Source organism: Mercenaria mercenaria, chromosome 14 (genome assembly GCF_021730395.1).
Source record: "Mercenaria mercenaria strain notata chromosome 14, MADL_Memer_1, whole genome shotgun sequence".
In the NCBI taxonomy this organism is placed as follows: domain Eukaryota; kingdom Metazoa; phylum Mollusca; class Bivalvia; order Venerida; family Veneridae; genus Mercenaria; species Mercenaria mercenaria.
The window spans coordinates 14,384,662-14,404,677 of NC_069374.1; the positions used below are offsets into that span (position 1 = coordinate 14,384,662).

At 35.1% G+C, this 20,016-nt stretch overlaps 1 protein-coding gene across 1 annotated transcript; it reads left to right on the forward strand.

Annotated features, from left to right (window-relative positions):
- The first annotated feature begins 528 nt into the window (after positions 1–528).
- Positions 529–8,357, forward strand: LOC123558603 (uncharacterized). Its single transcript, XM_053522488.1, has 3 exons — positions 529–584; positions 4,371–5,703; positions 7,653–8,357. Exons 1-3 carry the CDS (start codon positions 529–531, stop codon positions 8,355–8,357), a joined length of 2,094 nt encoding a protein of 697 aa, XP_053378463.1.
- Positions 8,358–20,016: the final 11,659 nt, after the last annotated feature.

The following is a 20,016-nucleotide window of genomic DNA, read 5'->3' on the forward strand; positions in this document are numbered from 1 at the left end:
AGAAAGAAGGCTGAGGAAGTACGATTAAGCAGTGTAGAGGTAAAGGGTTTAGTTAGGTTGAGATAAGGAATAATTGTTATATAGAGAGTTTTACCCCCCAGAATTTAGACAAAAGTAGACAGTTGATTGACCTAAATGTCTTAGAGAAACTGTGATGAAAGTTGCACAGATTCGTTACTGTCAGGCCATTTAGGTATAAGGAAAAAAGAGTGATAGGGGATTAGGCGAATTTTACTGGCCAGGAGTAATGGCAGAGGTTAGAAGGTATTGTCATCATGTATATTTGTCCCAAAGTACTATAGCTAAGGTAGAGTAAGTAAAGTTCCGTTAGGAAAAATGCCTTTGATTGATACTCCCTTTAAGAGAGTTGCTGTCGATATCGTTGGTCCGATCGAACCTAATGATAGAAAAACAGGTACATTTTGACTATGGTAGATTATGCTACTAGATATCCAGAAGCTATAGCACTACCTAGTTTGAAACTGAGAGAGTAGCAGAGGCATTAGTAGATATGTAAGTTTGATTAGGATGCCAGAGGAAATGCTTACCGATGTGGATCGCAGTTTACGTCAAACTTTGGCAAAGTAAGTAGGTTATTGTCATTAAGGCAGTTAACTACAACACCGTATCACCCTATGTGTAACGGTTTAGTAGAGAAGTTTAACGTAGTTTGAAGCAAATGGTGAAGCGTATGTGTAGTGAGAGACCTAGAGATTGGGATAGGTTTTGAAGCTATGTTGTTTGCTTACCGTGAAGTTCCGCAAGAAAGTTTTGGATTTCTCCCTTTGAGTTACTTTATGGTAGAAAATCCGTGGACCGATAACTGTGGGTAAGAAGTTATGGGCTGGAAGACGGGGAATGATGAGGTTAAAACCACTTACCAGTTTGTTATGGATTTGCAAGAAAAGTTGGGGATACGTGTAAGATAGCTCAGCAACAGTTAGCAAAAGTATGCAGATACAAAAAGTATTACAATAGGAAGGCTAGAGATAGGAGGTTTAAAAAGGGGTAGTAAGGTACTTGTATTGTTACCTACGAAAAATAATAAATTGTTGTTACATTGGAAGGGTCCTTACGAGTAGTAGAGGTAGTAAATAGACTAGATTACAGGATAGAGTAGACGAAAATTGAAAACTTTCACGCAAACATGCTGAAACAGTATTGTGAAAAAGGGAAAGGGTGATAGTAAGTCATACCAATAAGGGTATATTAAGTAAGGTTGGAGCAGCTATTGTAGAGGAGGATCAGAGAGATTATGACAGATTAGATCCGAATGAAAGAAGTGATGAGTTTCGAGTAGAGGAAAAGGATATAGTTTTGTGTCCTATAAAGCAGGGTACAGAAACGTACAAAGATGTAGAGATAAATCCGGAGTACCAGTAGAATGTAAGCAGGAAGTAGTAGACTTGTTTTGAAAATTTCTCAGATGTACTGACAGATATTCCTGGAAATACTAACTTAGTTGAACATGATATTCAGTTGTCAACTACAGATCCGATAAAAGTAAAGGGTTATTTCCCATTCCTTTTTTATTTTGCAGCCAGTAGTGAAAGAGGAAGTAGATAAAATGTTGGAGTTGGGAGTAATCGAACCATCCAATGCTCCATTTTTCCCCCCCATCGTCCTCATAAGGAAAAAAGATAACAGTATAAGGTTCTGTATAGATTTTCGTCAGGTCAACAAACTGACGGTTTTCGATGCTGAACCTATGCCAAACATGGAGGAGATTTTTCAAAGCTATCTAAGTATAGATATTTTTCTTTAAAATAGACTTGAGCAAAGGTTACTGGGAGGGTTTCCTTTGTCTGAAAAGGCAAAAACCCATGACTGCTTTTGAAACCCCGAAAGGTTTGTTCCAGTTCCGTAAGATGCCCTTTGGATTAGTTAACGCACCAGCAACGTTTTGTAGACTGATGCGGAAGGTTTTGAAGGACCTAGGGCACTCAGATAGGTTTATAGATGATATCCCGGTGTATACAATCACATGGCCAGAACATGTAGTAGCCCTTACTGAGTTGTTAACCAGACTAAGAGAGGCTAAGTTAACCGCAAAACCGACTAAGTGTTTTATAGGTTTTCAGAAGTTAGAATGTTTAGGGCACATGATAGGAGATGTTCAGACCCTTGAACCAGTTCCAAATAAGGTACAGGCTATACAGGATGCCGAAAGACCGAAAACCAAGAAGGCAATACGTTCATTCTTAGGTGTAGTTGGAATTTACAGAAAGTTTATCCCCAATTTTGCCGCCATTGCAGTTCCACTCACAGATTTGACGAAAAAGGGTCAGCCAAATCTTGTAGAGTGGGGTGAAAGTCAAGAAAAAGCTTTCCAGACTTTGAAGGCTAGCTTAATGGGTCCGCCTATTTTGAAGTTGCCAGATTTAGATCAGACTTTTATATTGAGAGTAGATGCTTCAGATGTAGGTTTAGGCTCAGTATTACTTCAGGAAAGTGATGGAGAAAAATTACCTGTAGCGTATGCTAGTAGAAAATTGCTACCTAGGGAGCAAAAGTACTCAGTGATAGAGAAGGAGTGTTTAGCGATAGTATGGGCAGTAGCTAAGTTTCGCCGGTATTTGTTCGGTAAAGACTTTGTATTAGAGACAGATCATCAGCCGCTCACTTATTTGAATAAAGCGAAACTTAGCAACTCCAGGCTGATGAGATGGGCATTGGCATTACAGCCATATAGGATCAGTATTAGAGCAATTCCTGGTAGAGAAAATGTAGGCGCAGATTATTTGAGTAGAGTGTAGACAGGTGGCTATATTATATGGTGTACAGATAGTGACAGTGTGTGTTTTCTTTTTGTGTTTGCTATTTTCAGTATGTCATTTTGCTTTCAATTAAGAAAATTATGAATTTTCTTTTTAAGGGGGGACGTGTGTCACAAATTGACATACGGGCCTTATTTTATATGTATTGTAAATGCAGGTATTGCATCATCTTTTTGTAAATTTTTGAGTTATTGAGGTAAATGTCAGATTTCACGCATGAAATACCTCTCATGTTTTTCTGTATTTCATAACTTAAATTTCCATGTAAAGGACAAGGTTCACGATTATATGAAATCGGCCTACAATATTACAAAATTATGAATTAAATAATATTTTACTTATGGCGTGTTTTTTGTCTTTATACATGTCTAAACTTTATCAAAATACAATGTATAGTAATTTCGATAACTTCTCAGATAGAGAAACAAGAGCTTGAAAACCCCTGAAAAGGCTAAAAATTGGTTATTTTCATGCATTTCGTCCTGTCTATCTGGAATTTAGTATAGAGCACAGCCCTCGACCACGAAGATAATTTGAACTTTAGTTGGAATTCAGTATTGCTTCTTGTATGCAAAATATTTTTGTGGTCGACGGCTGTGCTCATACTAAAAATAAATAAATTACGGACTCCTTAGTAGGTCTATTTTCCTTACTGGATTAATATATAGTACAACCATAGAATTAAAAAGCGAAAGTATTGATTACAAATCGTTTTTCTGTTTTTGAACTGTTTTATGATTCTCTTCCATAAATAAACGAATGCGAAGTGCAGCGCTGTTACGGCTTTTATCGTATTTTTTATATTTGGGTTCGAAACTTTCGTACTCAGCGTCCATAGAAACGTACAAGATCGTATCATCCAATTCGAAGGAAAATCAGAGTTACTGTTATTGTACAAGGAAAAAGGTAAGTTCATTTCTTATATAATATGTTTCAAGACAGGTACGAGTGATGCAATGACAATTTTGATGATGAAAAAGGTATTTATTTGGAACGCTGAAGCGATCCGTGACGTTCGCCCCCCAGTGTAGTGATTATACTTACTAACACGTTTCCATCATGACATATATCTGTCGTATAATAGCAAGCGTCTTACGAAATGTAAAAATATAATCAAGAGTGATCGTGAAAGGTAAGAAAAAACAATATGTAGATTGTTAAAGATAAATTGCCAGTATCGTAGTTCTACATGCCGTAACATGGCCTAAATTACGAAATATTATGTGGATGAATGTGAAGAAACGTATAAATACGTTTGCCGATATTTAACATTTTAACAATAGGTTCTCTGTTTCTATTCACAAATGAAAACAAACAAAAAACGAAGAGATCAGTGTAATATATTTCAATCAACCTAAACCGTCGCTTAAGTATTTATATAAGTTTTGCACCGTTAATCTCTAACAACTCAGTGGCACAGTGGTTGAGCGCCCGCTTTGCATTTTGGCGGTTGGGGTTCGAATCCCACCTGCGTCATATACATTTTTTTGAATTGCTTTTTCTTACATTTTTAAGTCTAATTTCATGCTGTTTAAGTAATTTCTTGATTTATTTTAAATATTTTTTCAATTACAATATGTTTGTATTTTTCAGTATGAAGTTCCACAACTGTGTTGTGTGCAACACACGTACGAAACCAAAAAACAGAAGACCGGTGAACAAATCTATAAAGAAGTATCTGTTGAAAAAGTTTTTCATTAACGCTGATGAGAGGTCAATTATATGTAATAAATGCAGACATAACTATTATATAGCTGAGACGCAGCGTAGTTCAACATACAGTTCAACAGAAGCAAGTGATCCGGACTTTCATCCGCCAGCCTCTAAAGGGAATTCTTCATATCTCAGCCCTCCGTCTGTTTCACTGAAAATACCGTGCATTACAAAGACTCATGCTAAATGTTTCTTGTGTAAGAGACCGGGACCTAAACTCATCGTTGTACCCTCCGAGACAAGAGTGACGGTATTTATAAAATTCAATATACTGATACCATCCGGATCACGCTGCTGTCCTGTACATATATATAATGAGCAGATTTCAGAGGAGTCCCTTATAAACGTTCTAACCACAGACACAGTCTTTATGAGCAGAACAAATATCTTAGAGTTGATCGGGGCTATAAGAAAGGAATGCATCAGAACAAATGAAAGGCTTAATTTTGACAACTTGAGAGAAGCAGATTATAAAGAACTGACTGGACTTAAGCAGACAGACTTTGAAGACCTCTTCCTTAGTATAGAAGAGCATATTCGGAGCTCACCCGTACGTAGTCTGAGAACTACAGTTGGACTGTTCCTGTTGAAATTAAAGTCTGGCATATCAAACAAACTTCTTTCAACAATTTTAGGTATAACGCCGTCAAGTGTCCGAAGAGCAATTTCAAGTGTAAGACGTGCATTAATGCAGCATTTTGTTCCGGCGAACTTGGGTCTTGCACATATATCTAGGCAAGAAATTATTGACAAACACACAAGACCTCTTGCTCAGTCACTGTTTGGTACAGATGAGTCGGGTGACAGTCAGCCAAAGATGATGCTTGTTTTAGATGGAACGTATTTTTACATACAAAAAAGTACAAACTTTCAATTTCAAAGACGGTCATTTAGCATGCACAAGGGCAGACCCTTAGTAAAACCAATGGTAGTTGTAACAACCAGTGGGTACTTTGTCACCATAATCGGACCCTACCTGGCAGATGGAAGAAACAGTGACGCACGTATATTAACTCACATGATGCAGACAAATGTCGAAGAAATAAAAAGCTTTGTAGCTGAAAATGACGTTTTTATTGTTGACAGAGGTTTTCGGGATTCCTTAGCTATGCTGGAAGATATGGGAATACATGCCGAAATGCCTGCATTCATGCAAAAAGGACAGACACAAATGACAACAGAAGATGCTAACACTAGCAGACTAGTCACGAAGGTAAATTGATAATATATGTGTTGTTTTCTATAAAAAAGGAGACCAGAACCTAAAGTAATAGAATTAAATGCAAAATATCAGGCGCGAGAACGAATGTATATAGTGCTTTGATAATACGGTGCCGTAAAATGACTATTGCTAAATTCTAATGCATTTTATTTATATGCACGTAGACTGCTGTATTTATTGTCCCTGACACCTGACAATCTTTTCTAATATTTTCGGGCGTTTTCGTTATTGTACGCGATATTTGTGTCCTGATTATATCTACATTAATAAAAAATAACGATTTTAGTTAACTAATGGAACAGTAGCGCAGTGGTAAGCTCGGCGGCTTGTAAGCACGTTACCATGGGTTTGAATTCTGATCAAACCATTTTTTTGTAATTCCGTGTATTTGTAATTGTATTGATATTACGTTATTTTATGATACATTTTATTTTTTATCATTAACAACAGTTCCTTGAATTGTCTGCTAAATGAATGAATACTTGCCCGGTCCTGAAGATTTTAAACATTTTTAGAACGGTTAACTGACATGTACGTAGAAGAATGTTGATGGATAGTAGAGTATTTCGTTGATAAATCATGATAAGTGTGACAATTTTTCCGTCTGTTAATACAGATAAAATTGGGAAAAAAACACACACAAAAAAAAAACAGTTTGGTCGGACGGAGGACTCTAACACACAACCCTGAGATTTGTGCCAAACGCTTTGTCCGCACAGTTTTATCTCCACGTGATACATGATTGTATATAACTGGCTTTTCAATAGTTAAAGACCAGCTCCAGTCCTACCTTTTAACCTTAAATTGTCACTGAAAAAGCATGAAAATCCTGACTATGAACAGTGACGCCTGTCAAAATAGAGTCTATTTTATATAAAATTCTATATAAAATACCTGTGGTTTTGCGTGCCAAAGTGTGGCACGAGGCCGTTAACTGTTAGCTATTGTAATCATGGTTGCATACACGCAACAGAATTTGAATAGCGGCGGAGCAGGGCTTTAAATCGTTGTTTAGGTTCGGACACCGAAAATTAATTTACGGAAACATGCGAAATATTTACGAGTACCAGGTCAATATTTCGGTATTCTACCCCCGCCTGATAATTTAAACGACAGCATGTTAATATTATTGTTCTCATGCATCGGTGAACTCGGAAAGGTTGTAAATGATAGAAGTTAAGTTCATACTGTAATGTTATACAAAAAAAAAATTTCAATGATAGAAGTTAAGTTCATGCTGTAATGCTATACAAAAAAATCTTTTAACGAAGAAAAATCATAATTATCAAACAAGTTATCGTTTTAGTTGTCGTGCAGTATTTATACAGTTTTTTTATCTTTGAAGCGTACCGTTATTTGTTTTAATCACGAACACGGTTAGGGCTGTCCGTAGATAGTGTGCTAGGTAAAAACTGAGAGACAGTCAAATGAGTCATCAATTAACTTTTTTTAAATGCGATAAACCTGTTACAGATATTGGACTTCCGAACGGTTAATTATTAACCGTGTAATGTTTAAAAAAATATTGTTTACTGCTTAGACCGCATACATTAGTTTTGATGTTTAACAGAAGAACAGTGGTTGCTTAATATGGGTTTGTGGAGTTTTGGGCCTAATGGTTAATGTGTCGGCCACTCAACCTGAAAGTCGTATGTTCGAACCCTATTGTACTGACGGTAATGCCTTCTCATATAACACAAGTACTGGTTTTCCATAATGCGGACAGTGATTTAGTACCACTATAAACTAATACATGTTTGCAACATGTGTGATTGCTAACTTTGGTTTGGTCGTATGAATTATTATGTCAATAAGAAAATACTAAGATATTGGCCGCTAAATGCATGTATGTCCACTTACACTGTAAAAAGATAAATCAATCTCAACGTTTTCTCCTATCTTAAGTATTACTTTACGTCCATTCTTTTTTATCTCTTTAGGTCAGATGGGTAGTAGAATCTACTAACGCCAGGATCAAGCGTTGGAAGTACTTAGATCATGTTTTACCAACAACGCAGGTTCCATTCATCGGGGATTTCGTAAGAATAGTATGCGCGATATCCAACAAATACTTTCCTCCATTGAGCGCGACGAAAAACAACGACGACGACACCGCACTTGGAAGGAAAATGTTAGATTTGTCAAAGTGTAATAACGACCTTAAAACTTACATTGAAAATCACTGTTTAGAACGAAAATCAGCCTGTTGGAAGTCCGCTGAATTAGATGTTGAATTTCCGCGCTTAGACGAAATTCAGTTGAGAGAATTAACATGTGGTACTTACCAACTTAAAATGTCAGCTGGTTATATGCAAGAGCATATTGACGGAAACTCAGACATTTATGTACATAGAGAAGACAATACTCTTTTAAGGGTCAAAATTCAAAGCAGACACGTGTCATCTAAGGTTTACACACTTTGGATTCGTCACAACGCGACTGAAGTTGTTTCATGGTATTGCAAGTGTCGCGCTGGTAGTCGAGTTGTCGGGATGTGTGCTCACATGGCTGCCATTTTATGGTTTCTTGGCTATGCAAGACACACAGGGAAAGAAATGTATGGCACGCGCAACTGGGGTGATTATGTTTTAGACGCAGGAAACATACCCCAAACTGTTGACAGTTCGGATACAGAGAGTGAGTGAAAATGTAGCAGCTGAATCGTTACATTAACATAGTTTTTAAAGCAGTATAGTTGGCCTCTGAAAAAGTATCTTGAAGAGTATTTTTACATTTGATAGTAAAACATATTTTGTAAAAACATGTTTAGAGCTATTCTGATGTTATAAATCTATAGTTATTATGCCGATTTGCTGAATTCATAATATCATAATAATTTATCAATTATTCATGATTATACTTCATAAAAACCGGAGTTTGATATTTGAAAAGAAGAAAAAAAAAATCAGTAGATTAATATCTGATGTTATTTATTATTTATTTTGCAGTTCTTCAAGCGAATAAAATGTTACAAGTCAAAAATATATTAATTTCTAATAACATATATACGATAGTTATAAGTTTAATATTGTTTTGCATAATTTGACATTTGTATCCATCTGTCTACAGATAAGAATTGAAAGATGTGCACAGCTACAATTAAAATGACTTTGTATTTAAGGAAATAGGTCATATGGTCATAGATGATACGAATGTAATATATAAATTACTATGACGGTGTAATTTTTTTTAATATATAGTGAAAATACGATCATTATATTTTCATATTTGTGCGAGATTAAAATTTCTGCACCCACAGTTCTTCTTTACTTCTTAGTTTTGTGTACTGCTCTCCACGACCGTTTCTTGAGTTACAAACTCGCTTAAGCGAGGGATTGTGATGGTCATAGTCTAATTTCCCCCTCTCCCCCACCCCCATGCGGGTAAAGAGTATCGCGCTTTAAGGCTACACTTGGTTTCTGTCAAAAACATGCAAACTATTGCTGACTAAAATATGTTGACATAAAATCCAATTAAGAAATCAAAAAAAAACACACACAAAAACGATGATTATTACCTTACCAAAATGTAAGTTATTGTTTATCTGTTACTAAATTATGCTCGAGTCATTTAGTGAAGAAACACGTGTATCTAATGGTCGATAAATACACTAGTCGGCACCTCCTTTGATATAAACATCAAAGTAATATCAAAGGTAGCAGTCGGAAAGTTGATTCAAATGCATCGTACATGTACAATGTGTATAACCGCGGGAATATCAAAATGTAAGTTAAACTGGTTGATCAAACTTTGAAATAGTATTTTGGCGAAATAAAATATGAAGATGGATGTCGAATTTTTTTTCACGTATGTTTCTACATTCGTTTAGTGAAATAATGAATGCAAAGAAGTATTAAAACCATATACAAGATTACTTTTAGAAGCAAAACAATGCAAATACATGTCTCTGTCGGCATTTATAGACAAAGGTGAATATCATTTACATTTTGTTCTCAGTATAATTTGATGAAACGGCATCCTATCTTAACCTTATTTAAATGAAATGTTATCATATCGCATACTTGTATTTATATGGTTACACATCATTCATGACGGAGCGAAAATAAAATCAACGCGATTTACGTTGTGGCAACGTCACGACGTCGCAAGAAAACCGGTTTTTTTTTGTTATTACATAGTCGTGCAAAATGTACTATTTTTACTTAATTGTCATTTTAAAACAATAAAAAACTTTATTTTCGGTCTAGGGAGATACTGGATTGTCAACTCAAAAAAAATTATAAAAAAAAATAATGATGGGCCGTTTTTCGCTTAAAACGAACTTTGTCCTTTCATTATTTACAATTCTGTTCAGTAATAAGAAAGTTGATATTTTATAAACTTCAGTAATTTATGTTTTTATCCCCAAAACCACTATAATGGGCCTCAAATTGTCAATTTAAATTCGCGCCAAAGTAGTTAGATTCCCCGGCTATATCGTGAATCCCGTGGAAACACAAATAGTCGGAGCTCACGGCTTAACCGTGAATCCCATGAAATTTAGTATTTGGCGGGACATTATCCTTTAAATAGACTGGACTAGATATGCCTTGCGCACACCACCTTCCGACTTTATAGACGAATCTATGTCTGAATTATTTTCTTGCTAGAAATTTATGCTCGATCGAGGTAAGAAATTTATTTGTTAGATTTTTGTATGATTTTTGCATTACGATTTTTATTTGGTAAATTTTTGTTCATTCTACAGAATTCTGTAACATTTACGTTTCGGCATATGATTTTGGCCAGTTTCGGTATGTCAGGATAATTTATTAAATTTTTCAGACTTTTGTAAATTATTTGGAAAGAGGAATCTAAAATGTTTCGTTTATATAAGATGTAAAATTTGTACTGAAATTTGTAACATGATATTTATAAAGTACTTTGTTTCAAAAACTTATGTCAAACATTTCGTTATTATGGAACGCCATTACTGCATTGTATTGTTATGTATAAATTTATATGGCAAGTCTAGTACCATGTATATATTATTGTAATTTGTAATTGTGTGCCAGTCTATAGCACATCTAATTAATGTCCGTTGTAGTGTATGGCATTTGATATTATATGGATGCCAACTATGATATAACGTTTGATTTATATTGAATTTTGTTAATTTGTAGTTGTAAATAATAGCTGCAGTTTATCATTTCCATTACTATAATGTTTCATCATATACTTTTCATATCTTTTTCATACTTTAACTTTAGTCTTTTAAGTAAGTAATCTTTGTAATAATGGAAGTAATAAGTGACGTATTTTAATCATGTGACGTTTTAACTTAGTAGCACATATGTTTTGTATAAGTAGCACGTATTATTTATGGGAGCCTACGGAGGTATGGTGTACCCAAAGGAGCAGTTTTATGCCCTGACTTATTTGTTTTGCTATGGTGCTTACCATATGTTATATATTTTAGCTTCTTCCGCCAGACGATTTTTCCTGGTGATGTCATAACCCGGAAGTACAATGCCCGAGGTTCACTTGTCTTCACTCGCCTGGATGTGATATTCCCAGCGCAGAGCTTACGTCCCATGGTTGTGCCGTAAACCGCAAAAACGATGATTTTTGTTATCCTCTGAAGTCAGCTCAGGGATGCAATCACCTACCACCATAGGGAGCCAACACGGAATCAACGTATTCACGGTTTAAAGGGACTGAATTTAGAAAGCTACGTTTTGTTTGTGCTACTTAAAGTTCACAATTACATTAAAGACCTGTGTCACGTCAGATTAGAATGGACTATAAGAACTTTTGTATCTAGAGATACTGAACTTTTTTTTTTCTTTCTTATAATCAGTTTTTTTTTCTTTTCATATCTATTCATTGTTAATAATCATCTTATGTAAATAAATTTGTAAATATTGTAAAGGGTGTTGATTTGTTCTGATGGTTACTGTCGCCGGTACGGCCTTTCCTGTCACAGAAACATAATATAATAATTTTCATTTTTTCTACAATAATATTCTGACGTCACGATATTATGACGTCATGATGCGATGCACACGAAGTTGCGCGGACAACCTGGATATAATTTGATTAAAACCGTCAAAAATGCATAAAATAAATAGACAATTTGTTTGTTTCAGTGTAAGATCGAAATATATTTCACTCGTGAACACCATAATTGAATAAAAAAAAAATACCTCGTTAAAATATTGCATATGGTGTTCACTCTTCGATCTTACACTAAAACAAACAAATATCCTCTATATGTTAGCAGCTAAAGGCTATATCGTATTTTAATTAGTATACAGTGACAAGGGAAATCTATGACCTTTTGTGAAGCATTAAGTTATATTGATAACATAATTTCAAAACTTAATGATACCAGGGGCGTAGCTAGGCCTTAGAGAATGTGCACGCAAGCATTCTAGGGGGGTTCGGGGGCATGCTCCCTCGAAAAATTTTCGTTTGCTAGAACGTTTTTGGTGCAATCTGGGAGTATTGTCACAAGAAAAAGAGTTAATAAAACGTGTTAAATACATGTGCTTCATGTAATAACACTTATTTTTCAAAGTGGATTTTTTGACATTACAAGCGAAAATTGTCATTTAAGGAGGAACCACACTATAACTTTTTTTCAGAGCCCATGTTATTGACTGGTACCAACAAAAACTGGAAGATATTTCTGATTTAGATCTGTGTATATTTTTACGTTTAATGCATCAGTGACGTTTCCATGACGTCGCAAACTTGACCACTTCGCGCACTTTTGACGTAAGATATACGGGGACAAAATCTGCCTTGAAATGATTGTACCGGCAATATTTTTTAACGTAAACCCATAAATTATACATAAAATGAAAGCTGACATGAAACTCCGGACGATGATTTAATCAAAATTGCTCTACGTTTTCGTGTAATAAAATGAGAGCCAAAAACGAGTTTTCTTTTTACTTAAATTTTCCACAAAAAATAGCTTCGCTCAGCACTAAAAAAAAATCCATCCGTATTTTTTTTACCAAAATTGAATATGTTTTACACTAATACGTCCTGTAAATAATAGTAAAAAACAGAAAGTTTTACCGTGCCGTTTTGTGGCTTTAAGAACTTTTAAAGCACCACTACAGTAACATTTTTCGACGCTGAAAAAAAAAATGACATGAATGTGAAGATATGGCCCTTAAGGTTAGTCAAAAAAAGTTTTTTCTGGTAACATGTTAAACAAATAGGGTAAATAGCTAAAGTGCCGCCAGTTTTTATTTACACATTTATAATCAACTATAATAGGTTTTTATTTAATGATGATTTAATCGGAATTGCTCTACGTTTTCGGTTAATAAAATGAGAGCAAAGAAACGAGTTTTGTATTTACTTAAATTTTCCACAAAAATAGCTTCGCTCAGCGTTATAAAATATCCATCCGTATCTTTTTTTTACCAGAATAGAATGGCCCTTAAGGTTAGACAAAAAAGTTTGTTTCGGGTAACATGCTAAACAAATAGGGTAGATAGCTAAAGTGCCGCCAGTTTTTATTTACAGAGTTACAATTAACTGTAATATATTCATTATTAGGTATAAGACCATGTCGTGGCTACGAAGTAGGTTCGAAATGGCTTTTTTTACCATGTCTGGAGGGTTTTCGACCCATTTGCGTCCCTTTTTGACATAAACTTGTACTCTTTTAATATATGGTCGACTAGGTATGGGTCCTGGCTACGGATTAAGACCATGTTCGAAAACCTGGGTGAGCCATATGTACCAGGGGAGGTAATTCATGAAGGAACGGTTAAATTCATACTGAATTTCAGCTGATAATGACACTATGTTAGATTTTGACCCTTGTTCGAGTCTCTACACCCCAGGTACCTACCTATACCATATATGAATATGTTTGTAGATGTCTTAGCTTTACATTTAAGTTACTAACAAGTCCATATGATGCCATCAGAGCTCAGGACAGGTATCAGAAAATGACCAAACTTGTTATTTGCAGTAGAGTGCTGGCCAAGTCTAAGCTGGCCCGCACCGGGAGCTGTAAGAATTGCTCCAATGGTGTCATTGGACTCAGTGAAGGTAGTGCTTGAGTTTTCAGGACTGCCTTGACTGCTCTGAAAAGTTTATATTTTGAGAATATTACCGGAATTTGACCTATGACCTTGACCCCTAGTCGACCGGGTTCGCACCTGGCATGGCCTGTTTTCTCTAGGTACTTGCTTGCCCTTCGCAACAAGGTATCATTTATTAAAATCGGACATCAGGTTATGATGATATGACTCCTCGGACAAGGCTCTATTTAATATATGAGGAAGTATGCATATTTTCACGAAAAATAATACATTTTGAGACGGTCCTCCGACGAAACTGTCGGCGTTAAAAACATACAAATTACATATCTGCTTAGACAATGTTTAGATATAAAAGTTTTTTCATTAAAATATATTGTGTTTGGAACATTCTACAATTATGTGAAGTTAATGAAAAACACTGCCTTTTACCGTACGGAAAAGTACGGAAATACAGCTTTTATCCTAAATTACGTACATACGGACGAAAAGATCTTGTCTTTTTTGTCACAAACTTTCAAATTTTGTCATTTTCTGTCAAAACAAGTTTTAATTTGCAGTTATTTCGCCAAAGTAAGTATTTTATAAGCACTTTTTCCTTATTTTACGGCAAATATTTTAAGCCAAAAATAGCAAAGTTCAGCAAATGTTCCCGACGGCGTTCTCACCGGGGAAGACAATTGTTTTTGCTATTCGATTAGACATTATTTCCAACTACTTTTAAAAAGAAATTTCAGTTTGATATCTTACTCTTAACGCTTTTTATAATAGAAAGAAATTGATGAATTTTTCGAAAAAATGCGACCAAGATTAGCGTTATACGGTCCCTGTAGCAAGTCTACAGATCGTACAGACGGACGAAACTTACCTAAAACTATTTATTTCCATATAAATAGTTTATATTCGCCAAAACGTATTACCTAAGAGCCTTAGTTGATGTAAAATATTTTTTCAGAAAAATAAAGTGAATTTTCGTAGTGTTTTTGCTTTTTGACATAATGGCACCCATGTTCGAGCCCGGACGACCCGTGGGGTCGGGTTTGAGCCTTGCCCTATTCCTTTATGAAGTAGTTCTACAATGAATGTAACTTTTATTAAGATATCTAGAGTAATATATCGTATACCTAGTAATAAAGAAGCAATAAAATCGTAAAATATGCGTTGAGAAATACGTGCAGAACTACGCGATATTACCTGAGTCTACATGTCTTTGACCACACCAAGCACGTGATCGCGATCGGCCAATTAGCTCTGAACAAATGTGTAATGTTTTATGCTATTATAGACAAATTCGGTCATTTCTGTAAAATTACTACATAAATATGGTACGCTTTATACAAAGTATATAAAATATGTTAACTATTTGCGTTGTTAAATAGTCTCAGGTCTATAACTCTCTTTTGTGGAAAATGTATTAGCAATAATTTTGTATATGTTAGAAGAGTTTCAAACAATACATGTTTATTATCTTGCATAACTTCGAATATGACCACGCAGATAATGAGGTCACTGAAAGGAAATTTACACTAGTGTTTCCACTGATGTGATAATTATACTTATCACTATAAACGAATGCCATAGTCTCAGCCTATTCTGTAATTAGTACTTATCCTCGCAGAAACACAATATTCCGTATTTCGGGTCTGAACGGTAGATATTCGGATCTGGCAGTATGTTAACTAATGAAAGTGTTACCGTCTGTGTGATTGCACATTCCATAAAAGCTACCACAATTACTAAATAATGGGATAACTAATGTAATTTCACGTTTATCTGAATGCTTCGTAACTTGTCAATTCTTCAAAAAACAATTTGAAACGGTGACGTCGAGAAAACGTAAATTTGTTGACCTAGTATCAACGCATAACAGCTAATTACCTAAAAATGACACCGTAGAACTTTCTAAATTTTGACTGTTATTCAGAAAACATACTAATGTAAAACATATTCAGTTTTAATCAAGAAATTACGAATGGATATTTTTTTAATGCCTAATGAAGCTATTTTTGTGCGTTTTTTTTTTTTTTGGCTCTCATTTTATTAAGCGAAAACGCAGAGCAATTCCGATTAAATCATCATTAAATAAAAATCTGTTACAATGTAGTTAATTGTAAATGTGTAAATAAAAACTGGCGGCACTTTAGCTACCTACTCTATTGGTTTAGTATGTTACCAGAAACAAACTTTTTTTGACTAACCTTAAGGGCCATATCTTCACATTCACGTCATTTTTTTTTTCAGCGTCGAAAAATGTTACTGTAGTGGTGCTTTATAAGTTCTTATAGCCACAAAACGGCACGGTAAAACTTTCTGCTTTTACTATATATTTACAGGACGTATTAGTGTAAAACATATTCAATTTTGGTAAAAAAATACGGATGAATTTTATTTAGTGCTGAGCGAAGCTATTTTTTGTGGAAAATTTAAGTAAAAAGAAAACTCGTTTTTTGGCTCTCATTTTATTACGCGAAAACGTAGAGCAATTCCGATTAAATCATCGTCCGGAGTTTCATGTCAGCTTTCATTTTATGTATAATTTATGGGTTTACGTTAAAAAATATTGCCGGTACAATCATTTCAAGGCAGATTTTGTCCCCGTATATCTTACGTCAAAAGTGCGCGAAGTGGTCAAGTTTGCGACGTCATGGAAACGTCACTGATGCATTAGACGTAAAAATATACACAGATCTAAATCAGAAATATCTTCCAGTTTTTGTTGGTACCAGTCAATAACGTGGGCTCTGAAAAAAAGTTATAGTGTGGTTCCTCCTTAAATCTTTTTTGTTTCAAAAAATGTAGAAAAACATTTAAATGCTCACTTCCGCGATGTCATTCTAATGACGTTTCTCCAACAATAATGATTTTTTAAAAAATAATTTCACCAAAAATGATATTTCGGCCTGGTTAATAATGTTAACTTAAATTTAGTAGTATAACTTTAATTTGTATAAATCTAACCCGAAAAGTAGATCCCTCGGAAGCACCGAGGACAATGCAAACAGTGAAAATTGCAGACTTGGTTTGATTGAGTCTGTTCATGGGCAGTAATGGAAAATGCAACACTGCCCACGCCCCCTAGCACCGGCTTAAGCAGTATTCAATTTTCAAATCTGAATGAGTTGAAATCAACGATCCCGAAGGACCAGAAAATATAACAACACTGAGAAGAAGCCGGGGCGACTTTTTACGGCCGCCACACAGCACTTAACACCCGCTGTTGTGAAGTAAATATAACCCGGAAAGTAGATCCCTCGGAAGCACCGAGGACAATGCAAACAGCGAAAATTGCAGACTCGGTTTGATTGAGTCTGTTCATGAGCAGTAATGGAAAATGCAACACTGCCCACGCCCCCTAGCACCGGCTTAAGCAGTATTCAATTTTCAAATCTGAATGAGTTGAAATCAATGATCCCGAAGGACCAGAAAATATAACAACACTGAGATGAAGTCGGGGCGAGTCGTGTAAAATTATTATATGCATATTATTCTGATGGTAGAAAATCGAATTGACGGATGTAAAATATAGTTCAGTTCGTTCAAAAAAAAAGCGCCAATTTCCTACTCTTCCTTCTAGTGAAGTTATCTAGAACAGACTCGCTGTTCAGTACATTTTCCCGGTAAACGATTAACAGCCCAAGTCCCGACAGCGTGTCAGTGGTGATTGTGTTCAATGTCTTTACTCGTCTCAATATACTGAACGATCGTTTAGTGGTAGCCATTGATACTGGAATACTAACACAGAGTATAATAGAGATAGAGGATATAGGTCTTGCAGTGCTGCTTTAAATAATGGTATCTTGCAAGCTGAATAGAATATCTGTCTCAATGGCGCCCGCCCACCTATGGAAAATCAGATGGCAACAGTGTTTGATTGAATATTTCAACGAGATTATTATGTTTCCAGTTAATACACTGAACCGCTTTCAAAACGCCCCACTTATATAGAATTGTATGCATTATGAGTAAGACACACACTACAAAAAATGAAAGTCCCAAGATGACATAAAATTCGTAAAAGTAAGGAACTTTACCTTAAATGCTGATCAAATCAGCGAATATTTTTCATCAAAATGGTTTTAAATGCATTTGTCATTAACTATTTAACATTAACATTGAATTTCAGGTGTAAACCAAAAGGCTCTCTTTACGGCTATTTCTTTATAGATTTGGAAACCAGCGTAAAATTTTGAATCCTTTGAAATATTTTACCAAAATAAAATATCACTTCATGTTAAATAAAATCAACCGTCCTGTAGAATGTTGTATTTCGAAATTTCTACTGTCGTAAATTAACATCGTATCACTTAACTTTACTTACGCTATAACTTTAAAGCTACCAAAAAGAACTGAATACATTTTGCAGGGAATTTAGAACAATGTATAAGATAACGTTTGATACAAAATGAACAATGAAATAAGGCTAAAATAGCAGATTTATCACTAATCCGATGAAACCCTAGTTTTTTCAAAGTCGCAAATAGCCAATAATTATGCTACAGTAGTTACTAGCGCGAATGTTAACGGTTTTCATTAGAAATATTCTTGCAATATTCTTTAAATTGAATCCTGATAATACGTGACTGAAACACTGGAGATTTTTGAATATTCAAATATGCATTGATAATTTTAATACACACACGACATCGTTTCACGAGACAGAACATCACGTGTCATGTGGTTGAAAATTTTATATTTCCTAATGTCCAAAAATAATGATAACAATTTACATGTTTATTTAATGTACTGAGAACTATACTGGTAGCAATCAAATGATTGTTTTTTTGAATTAGGAATGTTGACTTTCACGTCATGAGTTGTATTTATTGGAAATAATTGCAACTTTGCAAATGATCGGGGCTTCATCAAATAAAATATAAAAGGTTCAAATTACGGATATGTTTGTTGTTAGTTAGTTTTCCTTCAAACAATGCCTGTTACCGTCCTTTAACTGTCCTGAAACTTTCACGGAATTATCTTTGGACGACGGTAGTTTTAACATTATAGCGAAAAGACTACTGGTAGCGTTACAGAATTTGTTAAGTGTAAGCCCGAGAACGCTGTACCTAAGTTCATCATTCAGGCTCAGGTTCCCGTGTAAAACGCCTGGATAAGGCGAACCATCTGACTGGCATTCGGTCACATTTAAACTTGGCGGTGAAGAAACTTTTCAAGAAAGATAAATCTTCCCCAATACTTAATATGTATTTCGTTACATTGAAAGCGCGACAAAGATTGCTGTTAAGAATTCTTCTGAAAGAAAGGACATATATCGGTATATACACCTACCCCCCACCCCCCCCCCTTCAGTTTTTATTGCAATTTTAGACTGTGTTTTTAATTTTTGAGGACCATGTGTACGCATCTGCGTTTTTTGCGTATAGGTAGCTACGCGCCTGGATCATACAAATAGTTTTATATCCGTGTTCACATATTTATTAACTGCTTTAGAATTTCAAAAACTCAATGCAAGGCACGTCGGATGATGCTGTTTGGCAGGCATTTAATTAACTCTAATGTAATATGGATTCAGGAAAACCGTCATTACATTGGAAAAGCTGCAATAAAATATGAGCGATGTGTTTGAAATCAACTCTCTTGCTAGCCTTTAATATAATTAGTTAAAAGGTGACAAAAAACACATCTACGCAGTTTCAAGCTTAAAGTTGTACATTGCAACATGAGCAGACGCTGAAATCGGCTATATCCGGGGACAGTGGGAACGTTAGAATGCATTTCTACTACCGCCAACGGAAAGATTCCATCAAACAGAGCCCGCAGCATTATCATTTTGTACTGTTGAGTTTCAATATTCCCTATTCTCTATAAAACGTTATTGACTAGTCTTGGAGAGCAAAACATCATTTAGGTAGACGAGCTTTTTTTTTTCAGGATACCCGCCAGTTTGAAAAATAGGTTTCCTTGAATATTTTTTCCTAACAAATTTTTAAATAGATGCTAATTCAAAATAATGCTAATTATGTATTATTAAACCAAACGTCTAAATAGAACGAACAAAATACTCGCATTAGTTTAATGGTTATTTGCTTTCCGATAAAAATACATTTCATAGTTTTCATTTAAAACACCGTTAGATTCTGTGTGAAATCGTTAAATCTGACGATACGATTTTTAACCAGGTTTTCAACAAAAACCTGAGTTATTAAATTGGGGTATGTCTTTGGTCGGGCGGGCGGCGTCAAACTGGTGTTTCCGGTAAATAACTTTTGTTTCGGTAAAGATATTTGAATAAAACTTGGTATGTATGTAGCTTATATCAAGACAAAGGCTGGGATTG